The sequence below is a fragment of the Geospiza fortis genome, unplaced genomic scaffold (genome assembly GCF_000277835.1).
Source record: "Geospiza fortis unplaced genomic scaffold, GeoFor_1.0 scaffold26, whole genome shotgun sequence".
Classification (NCBI taxonomy): Eukaryota; Metazoa; Chordata; class Aves; order Passeriformes; family Thraupidae; genus Geospiza; species Geospiza fortis.
Window position 1 is genome coordinate 1,266,207 of NW_005054425.1, and position 24,755 is coordinate 1,290,961.

The following is a 24,755-nucleotide window of genomic DNA, read 5'->3' on the forward strand; positions in this document are numbered from 1 at the left end:
ACCTGGCTGGACAAATCTGGAGATTTGTACCTGGTTAAGAAGTGCAGTCAAACCTTCCTGAGATATCCCTCAGAAAAATGTCCTTGAAATGCAGAGTGCAAGCTCTGGTACGGCATCACCTTAGACTGGAATGATAACCCAGGGTGGGTTAAACCCCTATTCCGTTACTCCCATTTTTCCACATTAATATATTAACCTCAGAGGGTGGGGAGGCCCTGGCACAGGGTGCCCAGAGCAGCTGGAAGTGTCCAAGGCCAGGTTGGACAGGGCTTGGAGCCACCTGGGACAGTGGAAGGTGTCTCTGCCATGGCAGGGGTGGGACTGGATGAGCTTTGAGGTCCCTTCCAACCCAAACCTTTCTGTGATTCTGTGATTTTGTGATTGATTCTGTGATTCTGTTCAGTTGAGAAGACCACAAAAGCACATCACACCCAAAGCTCCATTCCCACAGGTTTTGTGTCCTTGCTCAGGGGACCAACACAAGACAATGGATTTTGATTTTTGCCGTTGAGAGAGTGGGCATTGCAAGTTCTACTCCAATTTACTTACTGCCCCCCCCCCCCAACTACAAACAAATCAGAGAATAACATCATTCATCTTCTTGAGACAACAATTCCAAAGAATAAAGATCAGAAAGCAAACCCTGTAGCAGCTCAGAGTAAGGCTAAGGATTCTATTTGAAAATTTCATCAAAATGTTTTGGGACAAACAAGAACTTTTTAAGCAAAATTTAAACTTCTGCATGAAATGTTAATTTTTGCTTATTTTTTCCCATTCCTTTCTCGGCGTAAGGATTCTGTTAGGTTTTGGCATGATAAACTGTTAAAATAATAATAAAAAAAAGCAGCACTGCTTATTTTCCCCAGAGATATTCTTTCATCCAAATCCCTATAAGTTCAACGAAAATTGTTTTAAAGTGAATGCTCAGTTTCAAGTTTAATTAATTAAAGAACAGATGATGAAAATACCCATGAGAATAGTTATGTTTTCTCAAACCCAAACTAAACTTTCAGAAATGGAGATGCTAAACCAGAGCCAGGGGCTGGTACACCAGGCTGAGCTGGGACAGGGACAGGAACAGGAACAGGGATAGGAACAGGGACGGGGACAGGGACAGGGATAGGACCAGGGATAGGACAGGGACGGGGACAGGGACAGGGACAGAAACAGAAACAGGAACAGGAACAGGAACAGAAACAGGAACAGGAACAGGGACAGGGATAGGACAGGGACAGGAACAGGGACAGGGATTGGACAGGAACAGGGACAGGAGCAGGGACAGGACAAGGGAGCGAGGTGGAGCCTATGTCCAACTTTCCATCCCACTTTGCTCATGAGCTCCTCAGTCTGACCCACAAAGGAGTTTGGTTTGTGATGGTGCCCCAGGGCTTGGGGAAACCATGAATGCTGCTGGATTTGCTCTGTGGCTGTTTAGAAACACCCAGGAAAGGCCCTTTTTCCCCTAGGGATGTCCATGGGTATGAGGAGTGCAGCACAGGTCCTTGGTGGAGGCTTTTGAGTGCTTGGATCCATCCAAGGACTTTGTTAACCCTCCTGGATGGCTTCGGGCTGCAGCCTCGTGTGTCCACAGCTCTGTGCCTGCACAGCTCACTGCCAGTGAGAGGTCACCTCTGCAGGGCTCAGCTGCAACCCAGCTACAACCCCAGCTCTGCTGCTCCCCAGCTCTGCAGGGCTGCCTGGGGACCTCCTGGTGAGGTGTGATGTGTGGCTGCTGTCTGTAGGAGTGCCAGGGGGTAGGATGGTGGGGATGGATGGAGACAAGAGATCTCTGCAGCCAGGGCTGGGAACTTGTGGGTTATTGCAAAGGGCCTGGGTGCAGGGCCCTGCTGGGACCTGCCAGCCACAGCTCAGAGCAGGCTGAGAGAAGTAAAGAGAGTGGGAAAGAGAGAGAAGGCAAGAGTGTGGTAAAGAGGATGAGAGACTAAAAGAGAGGATTAGAGAGTAAGAGAGCGAGGTTCCCATTACAATACAATAAATCTTCTTCTGTGCTGAATATTCTGATTCTCACTAACCAATCTAGTACAAGATACGAATCCTACAGCATTTCCATACAGCCTATAAGAATCATTACATTACCACACTGTGTTACATTTTAAACCCTAAAAACTCCTCTTTGGGCCCTTCTGCCAAGCTGGCAGGGTCTGCTCTGACCCTTGGAGCTGTCTGCAAGCAGAGGGTGTTGTTCCATCAAAAGGGGATCACCTTCAGCTGGCCACACCATTGTTTTCCAGTTGTTCAGTGGCTGAGGTATCTCAAAGCTTGCTTTCATTTCAATCTCACTTATAGTTTCTATATTCTCAAAATCTTTTGCCAGGCAATCATATTTATAAGGCTTTCCTGTCTCATCTTCCCCAACATCTGCCCATGAGACACTCTCTGGGGTCACCTTCTGGGGTGTTGGGAAGCTCCAGCCATGTGATTTCTGTCAGTCTGCTCCAGAGTGTGGAGATCAGAGCTCAGATTCCTCAGTGGAGCAAAAGGGAGACTTTCTGCTGGTACAGTGAGCTGGACCTGAGAATTGTCAGAATCAGCAGCTGCTTGGACCACAGCACAGCAAGATGCACCTATCTGGAGCCAGGTAAGTTAAAATGAGGAACAAGGCAATGTCCAGGTGAAGGCATTTCACATGCAGCATGATGGGCAGGACTCCTCATTGCCTTTGCAGCCCTGCTGAGGGGACATGGGCTCAGTGACAGCTGCATTCCTGGCACCAAGGGATGGTTAATTGCTCCTCAGGGAGCTGCTGGCTCTTTCTGCAATAGATGTGCATTCTTTCTAATAAAAGCCGTGCATCTGGGGATTGCTAATTGCTATGGCTTTCAGACAGCTCTCTACTCTCTTCTGGAAGCAGAAAAGCTGAAGTTCTTGGCACAGAGTTGTTAGTAATTATATCAATTATACTAAACAAAAACCAACCCAACAGTTCTCTCCTTTCTTCAGTGTGTGACTCTGGCTCCGTAAGTGTTTTGTGTTATGATTTATACCTGAGGTAATTGGGCTGATTAGTGGGTAAATGAGACAGCACAGGCCAGGGCTGGCTCCTCACCTTCCACGGAGATGTTTTAATCTTTGTTTCACCAAATCACTCAGTTGGTTTTCCTGGCAAGCTTTAACCCTTTGCTTGCTTGCAGAGGAAGGCAACTCTGGCAGAGCTGCTGGATGGCTCAGGAGAGGAGCTCATCCCAGGCCTGCTCTGAGCAGTGCTGTGGGTCTGGAGAGAGGATCACACACAGGGCCTCCAGATGTCAGCATGGCCAGGACTTCCAAATGGCTTCACAGGCTCAAGCAAGGCTCTGCAGAGCACTGGTCTGTCTGCTGCATGCAGAAGGAGGTGATCTTAACTGGGACATTCAAGAGCAACAGCTTATGAAAACCAGCAGCTGCTGAAAGTCTCAGTTTCTGGCTTTAGAGCTGCATCTGCTGCTGAGAGTTACAGGGTGATTATATGACTCCAACATGACACTGACTCAAGTCCTAAAAGTGCCTGCAGTCACCTAGACTGGGGACTCAGGGGTAGTGAGAGAGGGAGCTGCCTGCAAGGACATCCACAGTCCACTGCTCTGAGGCAGCTTTTTCCCTGGGCAGATGTTCACATCTGTGCAGAGCCATGGTGAGAGGACCAGGTCAGCTCCAGATGTGAGTGTGCCTCAGCTTGCCAGCTGCTTCCTTTGCTGCTGCTGCTGGGGAGTGACAGCTCTGGGGAGGCAGAGGGACCATGTGGGATGGGAAAGGGAAGTGTTCCCTTGGGCAGGACATTTTCAGGTCAGCTTCATACTGAGTTCCAGGGCTAAGGGCCCAACATGCCTTGGAAGAGCCCCTTCATGGCTTGAATGTTGTCTGTGTTTGATAAATGCTTGGGGAGAAGTCAACTGCCTTCTTGTCAGGAGCAGTCCAGAGAGGATGGTGGCATCAGGAACACTTCTAGAAGGAACCAGGCAAATAGGGAAATCCTTTTCTAGGGAGAAAAGGTCAAGAGTGGGAGATTCCTCCTTCCCAATGAGCAGAAGACAAACCAATGCCAGCAGTGCAGCCACTGGGGAAGTCTGGCAGGGGTGGGGTCTGTGCAGTCCTCAGTGCAGTGAGAGAGTTGTGAGGTTTGGGTTAATCCTGAGCTGATCTGACATCTTGTGTTTTCTGTGTCACAAACCCAGCAGTTTCTGAGAACTGTCTTTTCCCAAGAAATGCTTCCAGAGTGTTTCAGAGGATGTACAAGTGTGTTTCTGAGCTGTTGGTAACATAACTGCCAGAATAACCAGAATAACCAGGGGATAACCAGAACCAGCCTCTCTGTTCCCTTACAGATGTGGTGCAAATGCCTCAGCCTATGACTGGCAGAAGCAAATTTACCCATCTCTTACCATTTCCTTCTGGCTGTGAAGCATTTACAGGGGGAGCTGCTGCCTGGAAACCAACAGAAAGGCTCAATACCATGCTGTCAGGACATGTCCCAGATTTTGCTGCCTGTTTTTTCCTTCCTCACACACATCAGAGCCAGTGAGAGCTGTCTGCATGTCTTAGGCCACTGATGTGCAGTAACTGCCCTGCAGCACAGCCTGGGGTGTTCCCCACAGCCCAGTCACCACAAGGCACTGGACAAAAAATACTGTGAGCCCATCCTCACAGGTATTTTTTGCAACACCTTGGGCTGTTATCCTGATAAAGCTGGAGGAGACTTGCCACTGAAGATACACAGCACTGAGTGGTGCAGGGCTGGGCTGTGCTCTCAGGGAGCTCCTGTGTGGTTCCCTGTGCACAGCAGACCACAGGACACAAAGAAAGGACATTCTGGAGGGAGAGCTGCGCTCATTGAAGGTGTGAGGGCTGAGCCAGCAGCACGGTGAGGAAGCACTGGCTGCCACCCCTGCCACCCCAGCCCAGGGACACCAGAGAGGAGCTCCTGTCTCCCTGGCCCCAGAGCACACGTGTGTCAGCTGAACAGAGCTGAGCTCACCAGAAATGTCTAATTGGTGCCTCCAGGCAATCGTGTCTCTCTTCCTGTCTGAGTTTATCTTGAAAGGCTCAATTGAGTTACCTCCTCTCCCATAATAGGATCTAAGTTCCTTGTAGTAACATAAGAAGGAGATGATGTCATTGCAGCTCCACTTCTCCGATAACTTACTAATGACTGGGGCCAAGAGCTCAGCTCCTTTCTCAGGCAGAGCTCCCAGCCTGAGTCAGGAGCTGCCTGGGGAGCCCCAGGAGCTGAGGGCACGGCCAGGGAGGCTCTGGGGTCACCCTGCCCGAGCCCACTCTGTCCCCACTGTTATGAGTAGAACAGCTGACCACTTTTTTTAAAGGTTGCAGAGTTAGCAGGTTGGGCCAGTTGCTGCCAGGGTAGAGTTCTTACTGTTTGTTATTGTAATCATCTGTTGTTGATGGTTGAGAATTCCCCCTTTTGTCGAGGGGCACCCTGCTGCTTCCTGGAGGATGGCACCCAGAGGGTGAAGGGGAAGGGACATCAGGGTTGGCATGCAAATGACATCGGATGCAGCATGCAATGGGAGGGAACCCCTCACCAAACCTAGCCAAAAACCCCTAAAACAATGAGCCAACACAAAATTGATGAATCAAAGTGATGACTAGAAATGAGCAACAGAATCGAGTATCCACCAAGACCTTTTTACCCCTCACCTTACCCTAAAGATGTCGGCTAGACAGAGGAGCTCAAATGTTAAATTGGAGAATCAAAGGATTTCCTTATGTTCTTATAGGGTGGAACCTGTAGCTGTGCCCACAGACCAGCAGACAAATCTGTGTTCTTTCTCTGAGTCACTCGTGGGAGCAGTGATGGTGTGAATGTGGACCTCTTGGTTCTTTCAACCCGACACTGATCACTTTTATTAAAGGCATTAAAAAGGAGAAAAGGCTCCTACCTGTGCTTATTTCACCCTCTGCCACGAGGGAGGGCAGCTCTGTGGTTACCCTGCCCGAGCCCACTCTGTCCCCACTGCCACACTGCCAGCTCCACTCGTGCTGCTCCCTGTGCCCTGCTCAGCCCTTCTGGAGCCTGGCATGCACAGGCAGCAGCTCTGGGGCCCTGGGCCTGCCCAAGGAGCCCAGGGAGGAGCAGGGTTCTTCTATCAACTGATACCAGCTGGGAGAGGACAAAGGCAGCCAGGGACTGCAGTACTCACCTGGGAAGGGGAAACTGGGTTAAATTTCTGCCTGCCTCTTGTGTCTTTGCTACCATAATGAATTGTAGATTCAGTGGGGAAATGGAGCTTTGGAGTGGTCCCAGAGGAGCCCTTCTGCTCTGGAAATAGGCTGAGAGAGCTGGGGCTGCTCAGCCTGGAGAAAAGAAGGCTCTGGGGAAACCTCAGAGCTCCTTCTTGTGCCTAAAGGGGGCCTATGAGCAAGATGGGGACAGACTTTTTAGCAGGGGCTGTAGCAATAGGACAAGGAGTGATGGTTTTAAACCAAAAGAGGGGAGATTCAGACTACATATAAAGAAGACATTTTTTACAGTAAGATGGTGAAACACTAACACAGGCTGCTCAGAGAAGTGTCCCTTCCCTGGAAACATTCAGGGCTGGATGGGGCTCTGAGCAGCCTGGTGTAGTTGAAGGTGTCCCTGCTCATTGCAGGGGATTGCACTAGATGACCTTTAAAGGTCACTTTCAACCCAAAGCATTCTATGATTCTGTGAATGACACACTATTGCTCTGTAGGCCAGCTCCTCCACCTGGCATCCCTGCCGTGCCACGGAAAGGCTCTCAGCCCTCCAGCAAGACTCACAAGTGGTGCTTGGCTCCATTTCCAGCTGGAAACTTGTGAAAACCATCCCAGGCAGTGAATGGAAGTTCAAGACACAAACATGTTTGCAGTTGGCTGTGGAACAGGACCCGGTGAGAAAGTTTGCAGGGCTCTGTTTGGATTGCAGTGAGTCTTCCCTCCTGACTCAATGGGACATGTTTCTGTGGGAAGCTCTCCACGAGGGATGCTCAGGAAATGAAATCAGAGCAATACCTAGACTCCACACAAAGTGTCTTTGGTGTAGACAAGAGGGCTTTGTTATCCCCAGTTGCAAACACCTCCAAAACCCCTCAGGTCAGAACGGTGCAAGAAGGATTGCCAAAATCTCTGTGCAGCTACAGAAAGTGCTGAAAGCTGGGCAGCTGTGCCAGCTCCCCGACCAGCCTCTCCCTGGGCCCTGGCACTGCCCCCTTGGCCATGGTGCCAGGCCCAGGGAAATGGAGGAGGCTCAGGAGGCAGCTGGAGGCTGAGCAGAGTGGCTCAGAGCTCACCCAGCAGCAGGGCCTGTGTGGGAACCATGGTGTTTGCCACACACAGGGCAGCCAGGGAAGAGAAGGGAGAGCAGCCCTTGGGACAGAAGGAACAGGACATGCTGAACTCTGGGGAGAGGGCTCTGAACAGATCTGGGCACGCTGGAGTGCTGGGTCCAGCCCTGGGGCCCTCAGCAAAGAACAGTGCTGGGTCTGCTCGTGGGGTCCAGAGGAGCCCATGGAGATGGTCCAGGGCTGGAGCCCCTCTGCTCTGGAGCCAGGCTGGGAGAGATGGGGGTGCTCACCTGGAGAAGGCTCCAGGGGACCTCAGAGCCCCTGCCAGAGCCTAAAGGGGCTCCAGGAGAGGGACTAGGGACAAGCGATGCTGTGACAGGACACAGGGAATGGCTTCCCACTGGCAGAGGTCACGGTTAGATGAGATATTGGGAAGGAATTGTTCCCTGTGAGGGTGGTGAGGGTGGCACAGAGTGCCCAGAGAAACTGTGGCTGCGCAATCCCTGGCAGTGTCCAAGGCCAGGCTGGACAGGACTTGGAGCAACCTGGGATAGTGGAAGGTGTCCCTGCCATGGCAGGGGGTGGAACAAGTTGAGCCTTAAGGTTTCTTTATACACAATCCATTCCAGGATTCCAGGAGTCTATGACAGATGTTGCCAGTTTAAGTGTGTCCATTCCTTGCTCATCTCCCTGTCTCCAATTTGCCTGAAGCTCCTCTGTGGTTCACCAGAAGTGGATAAATCACAGCTCCTTACACACCTGTGAGCTTACACACCAATGCCTGAACACCTGGGACCCACCTTCCTTTGGCACTGACATGTGTCTTGTGTGGAGCAACTGTTGTCTGTCATTTCCATTGAGCCATCACCAGGGACACACAGCACGGCCTGGGTGCTCAGGTGGGTGAGTGAGCTCAGGTTCATGACAATTATGGGTTATGCCATGACAAAGGTTAATGGAAACACATTGGAACTTAATGACTTTAGGAGGCAGGAGTGTGGATGTGAGCTGTGATTGTTATTTCTTCAGTGCTCACAATGTGCCCAGGACACACTCTGGGGGCAGCCAAGGCACTTCCTGAAAGCTCTTCCAGCCTGAGATGGGAAGTGACAGTGTGTTTGAGGAGGGTGTGAAGGTGGAGCCAAGTTTCAGCGTGTGTCAGAGTCTCTTCTGAGGGACCTCTGCTTATTGCAGGGTGGGTTCTGCAGTCACTGCAGTGTGGGCAGAGAAAGGGGAAACAATCTGGGGAGATATGTGAGCACCAGGGGCCCTGCTGCATTGCCACAGTCACCAGAGAGAAGTCTGGAGGTGACTGCAGTGCCTGGAGGGCACAGCCAGGCAGGAATAGCCACTGCCAAGCTGCTGGACAAGCACAGCTCCAAACATCTCCCTGTGCTGGGACCTCTTCATTGGCAGCACAAGTGGGAATTCTGGAGGTGCTGGGGCGTGGCAAGGGAGTCCCTCACCATCCCCATCCCCAACCCCATCACCATCATCACCATCCCCAACCCCATCACCATCATCACCATCCCCATCACCATCATCACCATCATCCCCATCCCCATCACCATCATCACCATCCCCATCCCCATCACCATCATCCCCATCCCCATCATCCCCTTGCAAGTGCTGCCAACCACCAGCTCAGTGGTTGGGGAAATTGGAAAGTGAAGTCTCAAGAGAGAAGCTGACATCATGGACATGCTGGCCCCACTCAAGGTCAATGGGACCTGAATAACCTACTCTGCACATTCCAGGAAAGGATTTCAAAAGAAAGGAAGCTGCTGCTTTTTACACATCATGAGCACAGATGAGGCAGCTGATGCAGCTGGGGCAGTTTCTGTGCCTTGTATCCCCACACACCATCCTTGGAGGAGATACCAATTCATGTAGACAGCTTTTTTCTGTATTATTTTCCAGTTCTTGACTGAAGTTTGCTAAACTTTTAGCTGTTAGCCTCGTAAACCACACAACACTCTTGTCTTCCTGGGAGAGGAATCCTGGGATCCTTCACAGCATTGACACTTACGAGCATGAGATACATGAACATTGCCTTTACATAAACTTCACAGCAACTCATTGCTGAAAAACAGCAAGTAATGAATGGAAAACAAATGCAGCAAGGATTTGTTGTGGCACTGCTAAAGTGAACTGCTCCTTGAGGATGATACATTCAACAGCTTGTGTGTGGTCATTAAATCTTCCTCTTAAAAATGCCATTGAGACCATTGTACTGGGATAACCACACTGCATTTCATGGTTTTTTACTGCTAAGCAGAAAAGACTCGAATCTAACCAGCTGAGTTCCTCCTACTGCCAGGAAAAAATCCATGTCTGTCATGTAGCACCAGCCATGCCTCCTTTCTGACTTGCTCTGAAAACAACAGTTGCGAATTCAAATCCCTCCAGCTCTGGAGTGTAGAGAAATTCCTCCCCGGTTAGAGGGTAAGCTGCTCCTTGCATTTGTATTTTTGGGCAAGATGATCTCCTCTGATAGATTTCCCTGAGGGTTGCACAGATGTGGCTGGGCCATGTGCAGGGGGCTGTGGGGAGCAGAGATGCTCAGCCCTGCTTTGGTACCCCTGCTCTGGGGTGTGCCAGCTTGGGGGGCTGATTTTGCTGGATAAAACTGAGGGGTTGGGACAGGAACATTTTTCTTTTGCCTTCCAAGTGTGGGAAAACCACATCTCACCCAGCCTTATTCACACAGAACTTGAAACCAGTTATGGGATCTTTCTATAGCCAGAAGAGAAAACCAGATTCCTCCAGAGAGTGATTCATCCCCCAGAGAGGGCTCTGAGATAACAGAGATGATTCACCCTCTGCAGATGCTGATCATTTTCCACTGCTCCTGGCGTGAGGTAATATCTAGCCAGCCACGGTCAGGGGAGACAAATCCACCTGGTTTGCCTGAGGGAGACGTGGGCACAGCAGAAACTTACCCAAAGTGAAGGAAGGTTGTGTAGTGAGGCCATGCTGGTGACTCAGAAGAATTTGATCTCCTTCCTGGCAGTATTTTAGGATCCTCCACCATGAGGGAATGATCCAGCACCCCAGTCACAGCAGAGGCACAAAGACACAGTCCCCTGGTCCCAGGCACTCAACATCCCAGCTACAAAGCTGGCCCAGGGCTCTTTGTGGCTGTGCCAAACACCACGGTGGCTGATCCCCCTGCTGTCACCTGTGGGCTGCAGGGAGCTGCTTCTTGGGTCCTAGCAAGAGCACAGTGACCAAGATACAGGTTTTGTCCCAATAAAAGAGAGTGATGCATGTTCTGCCAAGTGGATTTACCAACTTTGGCTTTTGAAAATACATTGCTGCTCATCATTGCAGTAAAAATGGTTTTCAGAGGTACTGGGGAGCACACTCTGAACAGCATGGGGAGATGAGCTGAATGGCAAAGAAAGCTGCTGGAACAGGCAATAAGGTCCAGCCATGCACTTTGTTTCCCACTCAGGGATACTCTTGAACCCAGACCTGGGATTTGGGTCAGGCCCAAATAAACAGAGGAACGAGTCCAAAATTGGAATGTTGAACTGCATTGGTATTCCAATGCACCTTTTCCTCCTCAAACCTGGTCTGATCTTGCTAAGCCATTGTTGCCAGTCCTGGTGACAAACACAGATCTCCAGTGGCAGCTCAGACTGGCTGGAGGGAAGAGCCAGGGCATGGCAGGTTGGAGGACAGCCCAAGGTACACAGAACCAGAAAATGTTATCTGTTCAAAGTCTGTGCCAAAAAGCAGTAATTCCTCTGAATTTGCTTTATCATTGATGGACCAAATTATGAGAAGTGGCCTCAGGAGAGGACATCAGTCCCTTCCAGGGACATCAGCCCACCTGAAACAAAATGGTATCATCTCTTCCCTGTCTGTGCACTGGCTCAACTGCCCAAGCCTCAGGGGCCACTGTGCCATTTCCAGGGGACTCCCAGGCTGTGCAAGCTGTACCTGGGAGGTGGGATCATGGCAGTGCAGCCAGAGAGGCTCCTGCTTCCCTACAGCTGTGAGGAACACTAGCAGCAACCAAACTTCAGCAAAGACACACCACACCATGGCTACATCAGTGCCTGAAAATTCACTTCAGCGCATCCAGATGTGTGGCACATCTGCCTGCAGTGGTCACTTGAATGTGGTGAATGTCTGCTCTTGGACCCTCACAGACCATCTCCTTTAGAGAAATATTATCAAAGCCTGAAGTGCCAAAATGGAGATCAGGCTCGTGAAAACAGGAGTGGGGACAGAACTCCCTGACTTGGTTGTGCTGCTGTCCCGAGCTGGAAGAGCGGTCTCAGGGAAAAGGGGAGTTCAGAGCTGGGATGGGAAGGCTTTGAGCAGCCTGTGCCCTCACAAGTGGAAGGACAGCATGGTGCTGACACTGTGATGCCCACCCTGGGCTCCTTTTCCTGCTGCAGGAATTCTTTCTGCTGCAGAGGTGTCCATAAGAGGGAAATCCAAGGTCCTGTGTGCTCAGCAGCAGCAATCACCAGGGAAACATTTGCAGTCACTTTGCTTCAGCCCATCTTCATGCACTCCATCAGAGCAACCTCTCTGCTCTTCCCTGGCCTCCTTTTGTGCTCCAGAAAGACTCTGAAGCCAGTAAATCAGAGCTGAGGTGGGCTTGCCACAAGACAGCTCCTGTGCCAGCAGGGTGTTGGTCACTGCTGTGCTGTACTGACTTTATAGGTGTCAGTTTGTCCATGGCTTTTATCCCCTGAACAACCCATGGAAACAACACCTTCCCCAAACCTTACAGCATCACCTGTGATTTATAGAGAAGAATATTGCTGTGAACAGCAAACTGTCAAATCTCAAACAGATCAAAGAAGTGAAATGAGGAATGAACAGACTGAGCTCTTCAGGCCATGTCGATTCCAAAGGAATTTTTTTCTTCCTTCTGTCATAAGAATTTATATGCTTGTGAGAATCTGATCTGGTGGGAAGAGCCTTCCTCCTTTGTCTACATCAAAGTCCACATGTTCTCAAATTGCTATAAGTCATTTTTTTGCATTTTAATCTCTGGCCATATGTATGAAAATAATTACCTGCCTTAAGGGACAGGGGAGGAAGCAGCCTTTATTGCATTTCCACAGGAGTCCAAATGGTGGCAAACTAATGGGATGGAGGAAGTGGATTGTTTTAGTTAGAGGTACAATTAACCTGTGTACAGGGAGTTACATGTCAGGCTGACTTAGCACTTATTGATTATGGGTCAAGTACAGCTGGAGTGAAATCAGAATATAATGGGAAATTACAGCTTTAGCAAACAGGAAGATGCTTTCAGTATTTTTAAGAACAACATTTACGGCACAGTTTCTCCTCCAGACTGCACCCCCTCAGCTTGTGAAGGCCAGAGGAGCAGAGGACAGCCCTGCTGTCACACAAGGGTCACAAATAAGAATGTGCCCTTGGTGGGGATGGTCTGATGGGACCAGAGTGCTCCTCAGGGAGCCCCTGGCCGATTTCAGCTGGGAACAGCAGGTTCGTGGCACAGTGGTAGGAGAATTCTGCAAATATTCCAGAGGGAGGCAAGAGTGTGATGAAGAGAGGGGAAATAAAATGAGGGCAAGGCCAGGATCAGAGGGAATGGGGCTGCTGCATGCTGGCGCTGGCAGTGGCTGCCTCTGCCCTGGCTGCATTTGCCACAAGGCAGCAGAGCATGGCTGGCTGTAGGGCACTGGCACATGCTGGCAGGAGGGAAGCAGTTCCTTTCCTGCACACAGGAGGAGCTGCCAAGAGACAGAAGAAGACGGAGACACAGTCACAGGTTGTTTTCCTGGATGCCATGAAGCCCAACAGCAGGAGAGTCAGTCCTTGTGGGATACAGAGCTAGGGAATGAACCACAAGACTCTCACCCAAGGGTTTGCCAGCAGAATGGAGCATCTTGCCAGGGGCACGAGAAAAAACCCAAAGTGAAGTGTGGAAAGGGGGTCAGGGGAGCTCAGTCTCATGGTGCAGGATCTTGAGGCTTTAACTCTTCTGCCTGGCAGTAAATCCTCCCTACCCCCGCCAGGCTGATATAGACAACACTCACCCTGAAGAGCCAGACACATGCTAAACACCTTCCCAAAATGCTGATCTGCAAGAAACTCCCAAAAAAGCTTTCCATAGGCATTTGGAAAAGAAAAAACCATGAGTTTATCTTGATCTCTTAATCCACCAGGTTTCTTTTCTCTCTGCTTTCTCTACCTCGACAAGCTTGGTAATTATAATTTATAGCACCTGCTCACTTTGAAATACCTTGGACTCTTTCTGCCTGGCAGAGGAACAGACACAGTGCCCATCTGCTTTAGGTAAGTGCTCACAAACCACAAAGTCATTAATTAGACTGACACACGACTCTTCCAGCATGCACATGGTATGTTGTTACTGCACCTACAAACCACTGGCAGCCAGACACTCTGCCAGGGGAGCACAACTGCATCTGAGCATTATGTAAGGCCTTGGCAGCCCTTGCAGGGCTCAGAGCATTGCCATCAGGTGTGCGTGTTCTTTCTACTCCTCCCCACTGGCCTTCCCAACACGCTTCCCAGATAAATCAAGGCTGCTGGGAAGCAGCTCCCTCATGCTTGCTAGGAGGCTTGGTCTCCAGAGCTTGGACTTTTCTTTTGAAATCCAAATTCCTCTTTGTATTCATCTAGAGAAAGCTGCCAAGGTGTCCTTCCTGACAGCTCCAGACAGTGATGTCTCCCCATCCTGGAGCTGACAGGTCTGGTTCTGCTCTGGCCATGGCTGCAGCTCTGCAGGACCTGGTGAGGGGTTTTTGTAAACACAGGGGTGTGTGATGTGGATGGGGCTGTCTGGGTGGGTGTGACACTTGCCCCTCACACTGGCTGACATCCATGGACAGCATGACCCATGGATACTGCTGGGGAAAGCCAAACCCTTTCAGGAGGGATGGTGCAGACCACAGGAGGTCCCTGATGCCAATGGCTGGTGATACCCAGTGGTCCAACCTGGAGCAGCCAAGCTTTGGGTCAGCACTTGGCATGATGACATCCTACACCTACCAATGCCCTTCTGGCACAGAGTTATGTGGGATGGATGGAAACCTGCTCCTGGCTGGCTGGGATTCGCAGCACCTCAGGGAGAGTTTGCAGGAGGGAGCCCTCTTACCCTGTTGGAAATGGTTTTTGCCAGAACTCAGAGCTGCATCTTCCTTGATTAGGAAGGATATGGGGGGATCACACATCTGACTCTCCCATCTCACTGAAACTTGCCTGAACCATTTTTTTCTGGCTTGCTGTCTGACCAGTGAAGAACCTTCAGTAACCTGGGCTCCAGGGAGCCAGTGTGCCTCATCTAGAGTACTCAAAATTAGTGTTCTGCCAGTGCTGGTTGCACAGCATGTCTTTTGTGGGGGAACCACACCTGCCATGAAAAATTCTGCACACCTGAAGTCCATGGGTTGGCAGCTTTGAGAAAGCTCCTTACCTGCAGACAGGTCCCCATCAGAAGGCAAGAAGAGAAGCAGAGCAGTGTAAGCCTGGTCTTTGTGACACCTCTGTTTCTCCTTTTTTATCTGTTTTACAGATAAATGTGTTACATTTAGACAAAAAAAAAAATTGTGTGGCTATTATGTGCTCATTTCCTTTCAGAGTGAGAAACCAAGACAGATTTATAACTAAATGTGTATGACAGAATGTGTTTTAGAGCCAGATGTGAGCAGGCCCCAGGTACAGAGGGCAGCTGGAGCCCTGTGCTCAGGCTGCCACAAAGGCAGAGGTGAGAGGCACAGGGGGTGCATGTGCAGTGCAAGAGGGCCCCAGGCTTTCCTGGGGTCCAGGCACTTTGGAGCAGAGAGTTCCTGCTCTGACCATACACTGGCTCTGATCACTCTGCACAGGGCACTTCAGCCTGCATCAGCACCTGGGGACCTGTCTGTGGGTAAGGAGCTTCCTCAAAGCTGCCAACCCATGGACTTCAGGTGTTTGCATGGCAGGGCTGGTTCCCCCACAAAAAACATGCTGTGGAACCAGTGTGACCGTGTTCACAGGGGTCTGAGGATGAGGGAAGAGATGAGGATCTGACTCCATGTTTCAGAAGGCTTGATTTATTATTTTGTGATATCTATTACATTAAAACTATACTAAAAGAATAAAAGAAAGGGTTTCATCAGAAGGCTAGCTGAGAATAGAAAAAGAAAGAATGATAACAAAGGCTTGTGGCTCTGCTCTCTGTCTGAGCCAGCTGACTGTGATTGGCCATTAATTAGAAACAACCACATGAGACCAATCACAGATGCACCTGTTGCATTCCACAGCAGCAGATAACCATTGTTTACATTTTGTTCCTGAGACCTCTCAGCTTCTCAGGAGGAAAAATCCTAAGGAAAGGATTTTTTATAAAAGATGTCTGTGACAAATCAGCACTGGCAGAACATGAATTTTAACAACTCTAGATGAGGCACACTGGCTCTCTGGGAGCTCAAGATCCTTCACGGGACTGAGAGCAAGCCAGAAAAAAAAAGTGGTTCAGGCAAGTTCCAGTGAGATGGGAGAGTCAGAGTGTTCCCCTTCAGATAAAAATGAGGAATGGCTTCCCTTCTGCCCTCTGAGTGACAGCATTTATTGGAGTTTCTTCCTGCCTGGCCTCCCTCTCCTCAAGCAGGTACATAAAGCTGATCTCCTGCTGTCAGGGACTCCCAGACCCTCTGCAGATTTCCAGCTGGTTCCTCATCTCAGGGCATGCACCCTGCAGAGCCTGCAGGAGCTGCCTGCCCTGCCCAGCACTCTCAGCCAGCAAGCAGAGGGGCCTCAGGCAGGTCTGGATACTCCTCCTGCCTGGGGCCAGGCTTGGACCACAGCAGTGCCACAAAGGGACCCTGCAGCTCAATTCCAAAGCTTGGGTGATGGGTCCTGTCTCATCCTCTCTAAGTGCCCAGAAGCCAAGGCAGCTGCCACATTTGGAGACAACTGGAGTTCACTGACACAGGTTTTTGCTGCATTTCAAATCTACCTTTGTGCTGTGCAGGCAGTGAATGCCAGCCTGCCTCTGCCCCACAGTGGCTAGAGCATCCCTTTCTGTCCCATTTGTCTGGTCACCTTGTCTATTGAACTGATTGGCAAGTTTTTCTGATAGAACTTAGCTGAAAATAATTGTTCTCAGTCTCCACTTGGTTTTGCTGCTCCAGTTGTAATCCTGAGAAAAGCCTTGGTCATTGAGCAGTCTGCCTTTCCTCTGCTGGGTCAGTTTGTCCCTGAGGGATGCACACTTTCCCTTCAAATCCTGCCTGAATCCCAGAACGACAAACATGGACACCAAATGTAAACACCTGAAAGAGCAAGAAAATAACCACCACACAATCCCTTTCTGTCTGGTACTGGTTCCACCCCACTCCTGTTGGCTCCCATTTTCACCCCCTTCCCAGCTTGCTTAGGATGTGCAGCCAACATGCAAACAGAGAGTTAATATTTCACCAGTGCCATACAAGTCTGGTAACTCATGGGCTGTCATGATGTGCCTTAAAGCCACTTCCCCTTCTGAATGGAAAAAAGGAGTCTCTGAGCAGCACAAAGACACTGGGGTTCACATGGCCTGACTGGTAATTCCTGAAAACTGTGCTGTGGGTGACCTATAGGTGTTCCAGGCTGGCAAAGCTTTTGGCAATGGATACACAGGAGTCTCATAAACTTGTGGAAAATGACTCAGATATTTGAAAAAGAGGGGGGGAAAATCACTCTAATGCAGACCTGCATGGAGTCTCTTGGTCTGAGGTGAGTAGCCACATTTGGAGAAGCCATGGCAGTGGAAAACCAAGCAGAGCATCTCAGCCCTGTATTCCCCTTCAGACACTGGGCTGTGTCACCAGACCTGGTTCTTGGGACCTCACCAGCCCAAGGGTCTCTGCAGGGCAGCTCATGTGGGAGGAGGAGAAAGCTGCTCTCTACAGCTGCCTGAAAGGAGTGGGGTAGGACAAGAGGAAATGGCCCTAAGCTCCTCCAGGGAACATTCAGATTAGACATTAGAAATTATATTTTCTTTGAAAGAGTGGTCAGACACTGGGATAAGTTGCCCAGGGAGGTGGGGGAGTCATTGTCTCTGGAGGTGTTCAAAGGTGTCTGGATGTGATGTGGTGTCAATGTGGTGGTGCTGGGCTGGTGGCTGGATTAGGGGATCCTGAGGGTTTCCTCCAACCTTGATGATTCTGTGATTATATGAAAGTGCAAATCATCACCTTTGTCTGCACATGCCCTCCACACTTTAAAGAAGTCAGGCTGGAGGCAGAAGAGGAGTTTGGTGTGGTCCTAATGCAGGGCAGGGCTGGCTTGTGCCTGTTCCCCTGGAGAATAACCATCCTGTGGAGTACCCACCCCGGAGAACAGCTCCCTCCTGTCCTCTCCATGCTCAGGGCAGGTTTCACTGCAGCCTGGGGTGATCTGTGCTCAGGACCCCTCTGAGAAGCACTTTTTGCTCTTCTTAAACCATCCAGACAGGGAAGAGTTCTCCATTGCATGGAGCACTTCTGAAACTTTTCCCTCCAGAAGAGATTGCCCCCCAGCTGGCTGAAGAGTTGGGCCAGCCTCAGGGCACACAAGCAGAGGTGGCAGCTGGGGATGTGACTGATCTCCTGTGGCTTCACCCTGAACTCTTGTAAGCACAGACAGAACGGGATGGGCGAGGTGGGATCACTCATGTGACACCTACACAAGTTACTCATGTTTTGCTGCTTGCTTTTTGCTCCAGAAATCTTCTCCTGGAGCTCTTCATCTTACTGGCACAGGCTGCCCAGGGAAGCTGTGCCTGGCCTGTCCCTGGGAGGGTTCAAGGCCAGGCTGGCAAAGGGTCTGGAGCAATGTGGCCTCTGGAAAGTGTCCGTGGCAGGAATGAGAGAACCTTTAAAGTCCTAACAGATCTGCCACAGGGGATTGTGCTGTTCCCAATACACTTTATATATTTCTTTATAATTTTATATGCTCTGCCAGTTCTCAAATGGGCCTCCCAAAAAGGGTGTTAATCAGTCACCTGTGTAAATCTGACAGGACAAGAGGAAATGGCCTCAGGCTGTGCCAGAGGAGGTTCAGGTTGGACATCAGGAAGAATTTCTTCACTGAGAGGGTTTTTAGGCACTGGAAGGGGGCTCCCAGAGAGGAGTGGAGTCCCCATCCCTGGGGGTGTCCAAGGAGTGTCTGGATGTGGCACTCAGTGCTCTGGGCTGGTGACAAGGTGGGGATTGGGCACAGTTGGACTCGATGATTTTGGAGGTCTTTTCCAACAGTGATGATTCTGTGATCCTGTGACCATGAGAACATGTATGGAGGCTCACTTGCATGCAGGGGCACTTTAGACCCCATCCCATGTAAAATTTATTTTCCCAGCAGGAGTTTTCCTTTGAACTTGCTCCCACTGTGCCTGGTGAATGTGCTGTGGGCCTGGCTGGGACACTTGGGAGCATTGCATGGAGCAGCTCTGCAGGCCTGAAGGTGTTGGTGCCTTTCCCATCCTGAACTCAGGTCTTGTCAGGTCTAACAGTTTGGGGTTTTTTTAAGACAGAAGGAAGAGTGAGAGATCACAGTCCCAGTCCCTCCTGTGCCCAGTTTGAGTCTGGGACAGGATTCAGAAACAAAGAGGGGCTGGGAAAAGATCCTGAGCCTCAGGAAGAGCTGGGGAAGGCACAGATGTGGCTCTGTTACAGGGGAATGAGGTCAGGTATCCTAAAAATGGATGATGAGAAGAGGAGGAGCAAAGGAGCCCAGAGGGACCAGGCATAGGTGGGTAGTTGTGCACTGCAGGGGTGAGGGGCTGAGGGAGCTCTGAGGGGGCAGGAACAGCCCAGACAGGTTTGTGCACAGGAGCAGGGCTGCTCAGGAAAGGCAGCAGGTCCCTGCTAAGTCACCTTGGACCCTGAACCAACCAGCTTGGACAGCTTGTTCTGGGAGCAAGGAGGGCACCGCTGGCTGCAGCAGCCTCTGGTCACTGTGGCTGCAGCTCTTGAAAGAGTCCTGCTGTGACAGGCATGAGGCATGTCCGAGCCAGACCTGCCCACATGCTCACCCTCTGATTTTATTCCAAGCCTAGTCTCCCTCAGGTTGTCTAAAGCAGCTTGTTTCTTCCAAAAATTTGCTTTTACTGTTCAGTTTCTGCGGGAAGAGCACTGGATCCCAGCTGGCCCTAGCTCCTGAGCCAACTTTGGAGACACCTGGGAGAACCCCCCTGGGTGAGGTGGCCTCGAGATGCACTAGGAGCAGGTACCTCAGTGCTAATTCACACAAGGGATCCTCCCACCCTGCCCCTTAAACAACTCCAGAGTGCTGCAAGTGTCTTCTTGGGGTGGTTTGCATTTCTTACTTGGGGTGGTTTGCATTTGCCCTGTGGTATTTTGGCAGGGGCTGAGGACATGGAGCATGTGGACCCAGCCCTAGCCCAGGTTGCCCCCCAGCATTGGGGACTGCCCCAGGACTGGTGGCCAGAGCTGCACTGGTGGCTGTGGCAGAACCTTCAGAAGCCAAGGCTGGCTCTGCTCTGGTGGCACTGGCTGTCACACACTGGCAGGGCATAGGAGAGACAGGCTGAGGGGTGTTCCTGGGGCAGTTCCTGGGGCAGTGACCTGCTGCTGGAACCCTGGATGCTGAGAATTCCAGACTTTCTGTGCTGACAGGCACTGACCCCCAAGAGAACACTGCATTGACCTGAGGCTGTGGAGAAGCTTCCAAAATGGAATGACAGAACTGGGATTGTGGGTGTGGAGTTTGAATAGAAGTGTGTGATATCACAGGGTAGGTAATATCATAGGGTATTGCCTCTGTAATATCATAGGGTACCATATAAAACCTAAAACTTAAGAGTTTAAGGGGTTGGAATATAGTAATATAGATAAAGCAAGATGGAGGTTTTAGGGCAGAGGCTGCTCCTTCTTCTTCACCTTCTCCATGGGTTTGGGTGGTTTTGTGTAACTGGATTAAAAAACCTGCATTGCAGGGCATGGGATGTTGGTTATTGGGTTAAAAGTAAAAATAATTTAGGTGTCATTTCTTAATTGGATAGTTTATTCTTTAAAGACCTTGTAGTGATAGATATGGGGCCATTTTTGTAGTTTGTTAGTGAAATACTGCAGAACTCACAACTTGTGAGACTAACATAAATAAGAAAAAAAAATATATCTGAGTCTGAACCCGAAATATCATCTCACTTTCAATCCTGACCCTGACAGAGGCAGAAAAGAAGCCAAGAACCAGCACACCTTCCATGCCATGCTTTCCTTGAAAGAGAAGTCACTTGGAAAACAACCTGATCTCAAAATCCCTGGAGTGGGGGTCTTGACTCTGGCACTGGTGGTGATGTCAACACAATTTCATAATAACCACAACCATGTGCCAATGGTGTTTCAACAACAAATGTTTCAAATCTCTTCTGGCAGAAAGAACATTCATATCCTGCACAGCCAACACCCCCATTGCAAATTAATATTTAAATTGATATTTACAGAAACTCCTACTGGGTACTGAGAGGGCCACACATGAAGAACTGTGCCCAGTTTTGGGGTGCCCAGTGTAAGGAGGATGAGGAGGAATGAGACAGGTCCAGTGGCTGAGCCAGGGTCCCAGGGCATTTCCCCATGAGCAGAGGTGGAAGGAGCAGGGAAGGGGCTGAGAGGAGAACTGCCAGGGACCTGCAACCAAAGATGATGGAGCCAAGCCCTTCAGGGTGGTTCCAGGTGATCAAACAAAGAGTAATGGCCACAAATTGCCTTCCAGGAGTTTTAGGTTGGACTCGAGAAATCAAGTTTCTTCCCCAGGAAGAACAGCCCCAGGCTGCCATGAGAGGGGAATCTCTGTGCTTGGAGAGACAAAGCTGCAGCTGCCCCCTGAGTATTTGGGATAGTCCTGCTCCAAGCAGGAGTCTGCCAGAAACTGCTCCCAGCTCCCATTTCTGTGATAAAAGGGCTGTGTAAGACTGGGGCTGGAGTTAAGGATTAAGGGATAAGGGCAGATTTTCAGTAGTTCAGCCCAACTCAGAACACTCTTACAAGCTGCAGCCGTGCTCCCTGCACCAAACACACCTTCCCTAAATCCACTGGCACTCCCAGGTCTGGTCTCAACTCTGCCCATACTCAGGAAACAGCAGAATTCCAAAGTGCTGTGATTTTTAGGGAACACAGGAGCCCAGACCTGCTGTGGGTACAGCAAAAGCACAATCACAGCCCCAGCTTCTTCCCAGGGCTGCATCATTAAAGCCTTTAAAGCAGTTCTGCCCTGCCACAGTTATCCTCCATTTGGGTAAAACAGCCCAACTTGCCCTTTGACAGCCCAGAGTGAGCTCTATGCTCGCTGGCAGGTCCTTTCCCCTCTGTGGTCCACAGTGCAGAGAACAGAGACTCTTTGGGTGGATATTTTCCAATGTTCCTTGAAATATGCATTGGCTCTGGTGGCCTTTTCATCACAATGCACACATGGGGAGCTGTAATTTCAACATCCTCTACCAAGACAGTGTTTCTTCCTTGAAAACTGTCCTCCCCTCCCTTCCACTCTAAGTGACAGTAATCTTTGAATAAATTGGAAAAGAAAAGGAAGAAGGAACAGAACATCCTTGACAAAGGAACTAATGACTCAAATGCTGGGAAGCCTGGGGTCCCCAAGGGACTGTGCAGCTCGCAGCATTGATTTTTAATGACTTACAGAGATTGGAGATTTGGAAGATCTCTCAGTGCCTCTGCAGGGATGCGGCTCAGCTGATTGTTCTGCAACATCCTATAATTAGAAAAAAGAAAACTTTGTTAAAAACCCAACGACAACAGCCTGACACGAAATGGAGGATGTTGCTGCTTGTTTCTCAAGTTGTTCTGGGCTCTTGCTGAAAAGCTGGAAAGCATCACATTGGCCAGCCAGGGCTCTTAAGCAAGCTTAAGGTGGCTGGCAGGTGAGCTGGCAGGTGAGCTGCAGCCCAGTGTGGCCCAGGAGGTGCAGCAGAAGGGCCAAGGGGTGAGTTTGGTGCTGCACAAAGGGGCCTCTGCCCTGCAGATGTGCCTCTGTTACCCCAGACTGACCCCAGTGCTCTGAGCCAGGCTGTCCCACATTTATCCTGGAGTCAGGCAGCCTTTGCCCATGTGTGTTCCCTCAGTGGTTCCCTCCAGAGGGGATGGAAACCAGCCCTGGGCAGCTTTCCTACCCCACTGTGGCACAGCAGGCACAGAGGGTGAGGAGCTGCTCACAGATGTTTGCTCAGGGACCTCACAGCTGGCAGCAGGAACTGGAACTGCTGGGGAAAAAACCAAACCAGAGGCTGCAGAGAGAGCAGGTGCCTGGGGCTGGTGGGCTGGACAGGCAGGAGCCAGCAGGAGCCTCAGGGGTGGAAGTGAGTGCAAGGCATGGAGGAGAGCAGTGGACATGGGGACACCTACACAGGTGATGGGAAAGGAGGAGACAAAGGGGACAGTGCACCCAGGGGTGGGTGTCTGAACAGCTCTAGGCATGGAGGCAGAGTGAGAAGCACACTCCAAGGGCTGTTTCAGACCTGGTCAGACACAATCCTCTCTCGCTGACCCACTGGAGCACCACACATCTGAGTTTACTGCTGTCATCATCTCAGCATCTTTGCAGAGGCTGTTCCTGACTCTGGACATGCCTCTGTCCTGAGCTTTGTTCCTCCCAGAGCTGGGACATCACTGACACCATGTTCCCCTGGGTGACAGACACATCCCAGCAAGGTAGCTGGGCCTGGGGAAGTGCCTAAAAAAGGAAAGTTTTACATTCTGAGGTTACTAAAAAACCTTCTTAGAGTGATTGGAGATGGCATGAAAAAGGAAATGGTGCTTAGGGTCCTTTCCTAATTTACTGCCAGTGTCATGGCCTCAGTGGTGAGGAGCAGCCCAAAGAACATGGACCCACAGTGACTGCAGCCTTTCTGCCAAGGATTCAGAGTCTGATGTGGAAGGAAAATTGGAAAGAGACATCCTTTAAAAAGGAAAGCTTTAGGGCACAAATCTCTTCGACTTCTGGAAGAAAAATGGGGACTTACCAGTAAATTATTTGTATGAACACAGAAGAAAGAGCAAGGAAATGAGGAACTGTCAGTAGTAGCTCGTGAAAAATGAGTTGTGCCAAATTTTTTTTCTATACAGAGTAAAAGAGCATAAGAATGGAGAAGAAAGAATAGACACCAGCTACCATGACTTAAGCTTTTCTTTAGTAAAATGTTAAATTTTGACATTCAGTGCAGGGGAGAAGATGTGTTTGGTACAAAAGGGCAGCAGAGAGGCCACACTTAATAAATGGCTCCCTTCCAAATGACGAGCATGATTAAGGACAGACAGCATCTCACCTGTCATTCCTGCCAACAACTTGCACATATGAGGAGAGAGGTTGGTGTGGAAGAGCAGTTGGGAAATTCAGAATTCCACAGGGAAACTGAGGGAAAGCCTCCTGTCCTGGTTTGCTGACCAAATTGTATTCTATTTGCCATCTGGATGGCAGCTGTCCTCTGTTAATTGGGCAGTTTTCCCTATCTCTTCCACACCCACTCCTCCCTCTAGGGAGACACCTGCTGATAACAGCCATTGAATGTCCCTGCATGGCTGATAAGAACTACAGCATCCCACTGGGAGATGTGAGCCCAGAGGGAGGAGCCAAGCATTCCTACCCGGATAGAATCTGGAGATTCTGGAACACCAGCACGGCTCCTGCACTGGATTGCCCAGAGGAACAGCAGCTGCCTCTTCCCCTGGATCTCCAGAGGCAGAGACTGCACCTTTCTCCAGGATCCCTGCTCCAGCAGAACCACCCCTGACACTGCAGGAGGGCTGAGCCACAATTCCAATGGGACTGCTGCCAGCACCCTGACCCACAGGGTGTCAGGTTGGGTTCTGACTCTGTCAGTGTTATTTTAGTTTACTGCATTGTTTATTTTATCTTTTTATTTTCTTCTCTAGTAAAGAACTGTTATTCCTGCTCCCATATTTTTGTCTGAGAGCCCCTTAATTTAAAATTTATAGCAGTTTGGAGGGAGGGGGTTTACAGTTTCCATTTCAAGGAGGCTCCTGCCTTCCTTAGCAAACACCTGTGTTTCCAAACCAAGACAGCTCCATAGATGAACAGGGCTAAAAGGCTGCCCAAATACAGCTGGGTATTGGTTTACAGCTCTGCCTGGGCTACTGGGAATCACAGGAGAGCCAGGGCAGGGCAGAAGTGCTCTTGGGAAAGAACAGAGACCCTGGGGGTGACTGCAGGGGCTGTGAGGAGCAGGACACCAGCTGTGATGCTTCTGCTCCTCCTGAGGCTGGGCAAGCTCTGGCCAGGCCACGCTGTCCCACCTGGGCCCTGGCCTGCAGGACAGGAGGCAGCAGCAGAGCAGCAGATGACAACAGGCAGAAGGATGGGGAAATGCCAAATCCTCACCTCTGGGGAGCCTAGAATAGAAACTGCAGGGCTGGTAGAAGAGTGGGATGTATGGGGCTCCCCCAGCCATGTCCTCCTCCTGCAGCTCCTGTGCTCAGCTGGGCCCTGGGCAGCACAGGGGGTCCCGGTGCTCACAAGGGCCCCTCCAAGCCTCTGGCACTCTGGCCA

General features: G+C 50.4%; 1 protein-coding gene across 1 annotated transcript in view; it reads right to left on the reverse strand.

Annotated features, from left to right (window-relative positions):
- LGR6 (leucine rich repeat containing G protein-coupled receptor 6) overlaps positions 1–24,755 on the reverse strand; it is a 174,030-nt gene that overhangs the window by 64,929 nt on the left and 84,346 nt on the right. Inside the window, 1 exon segment of the mRNA XM_031061749.1 lies at positions 21,873–21,944. Within this exon segment, the coding sequence (XP_030917609.1) occupies positions 21,873–21,944 (72 nt within the window).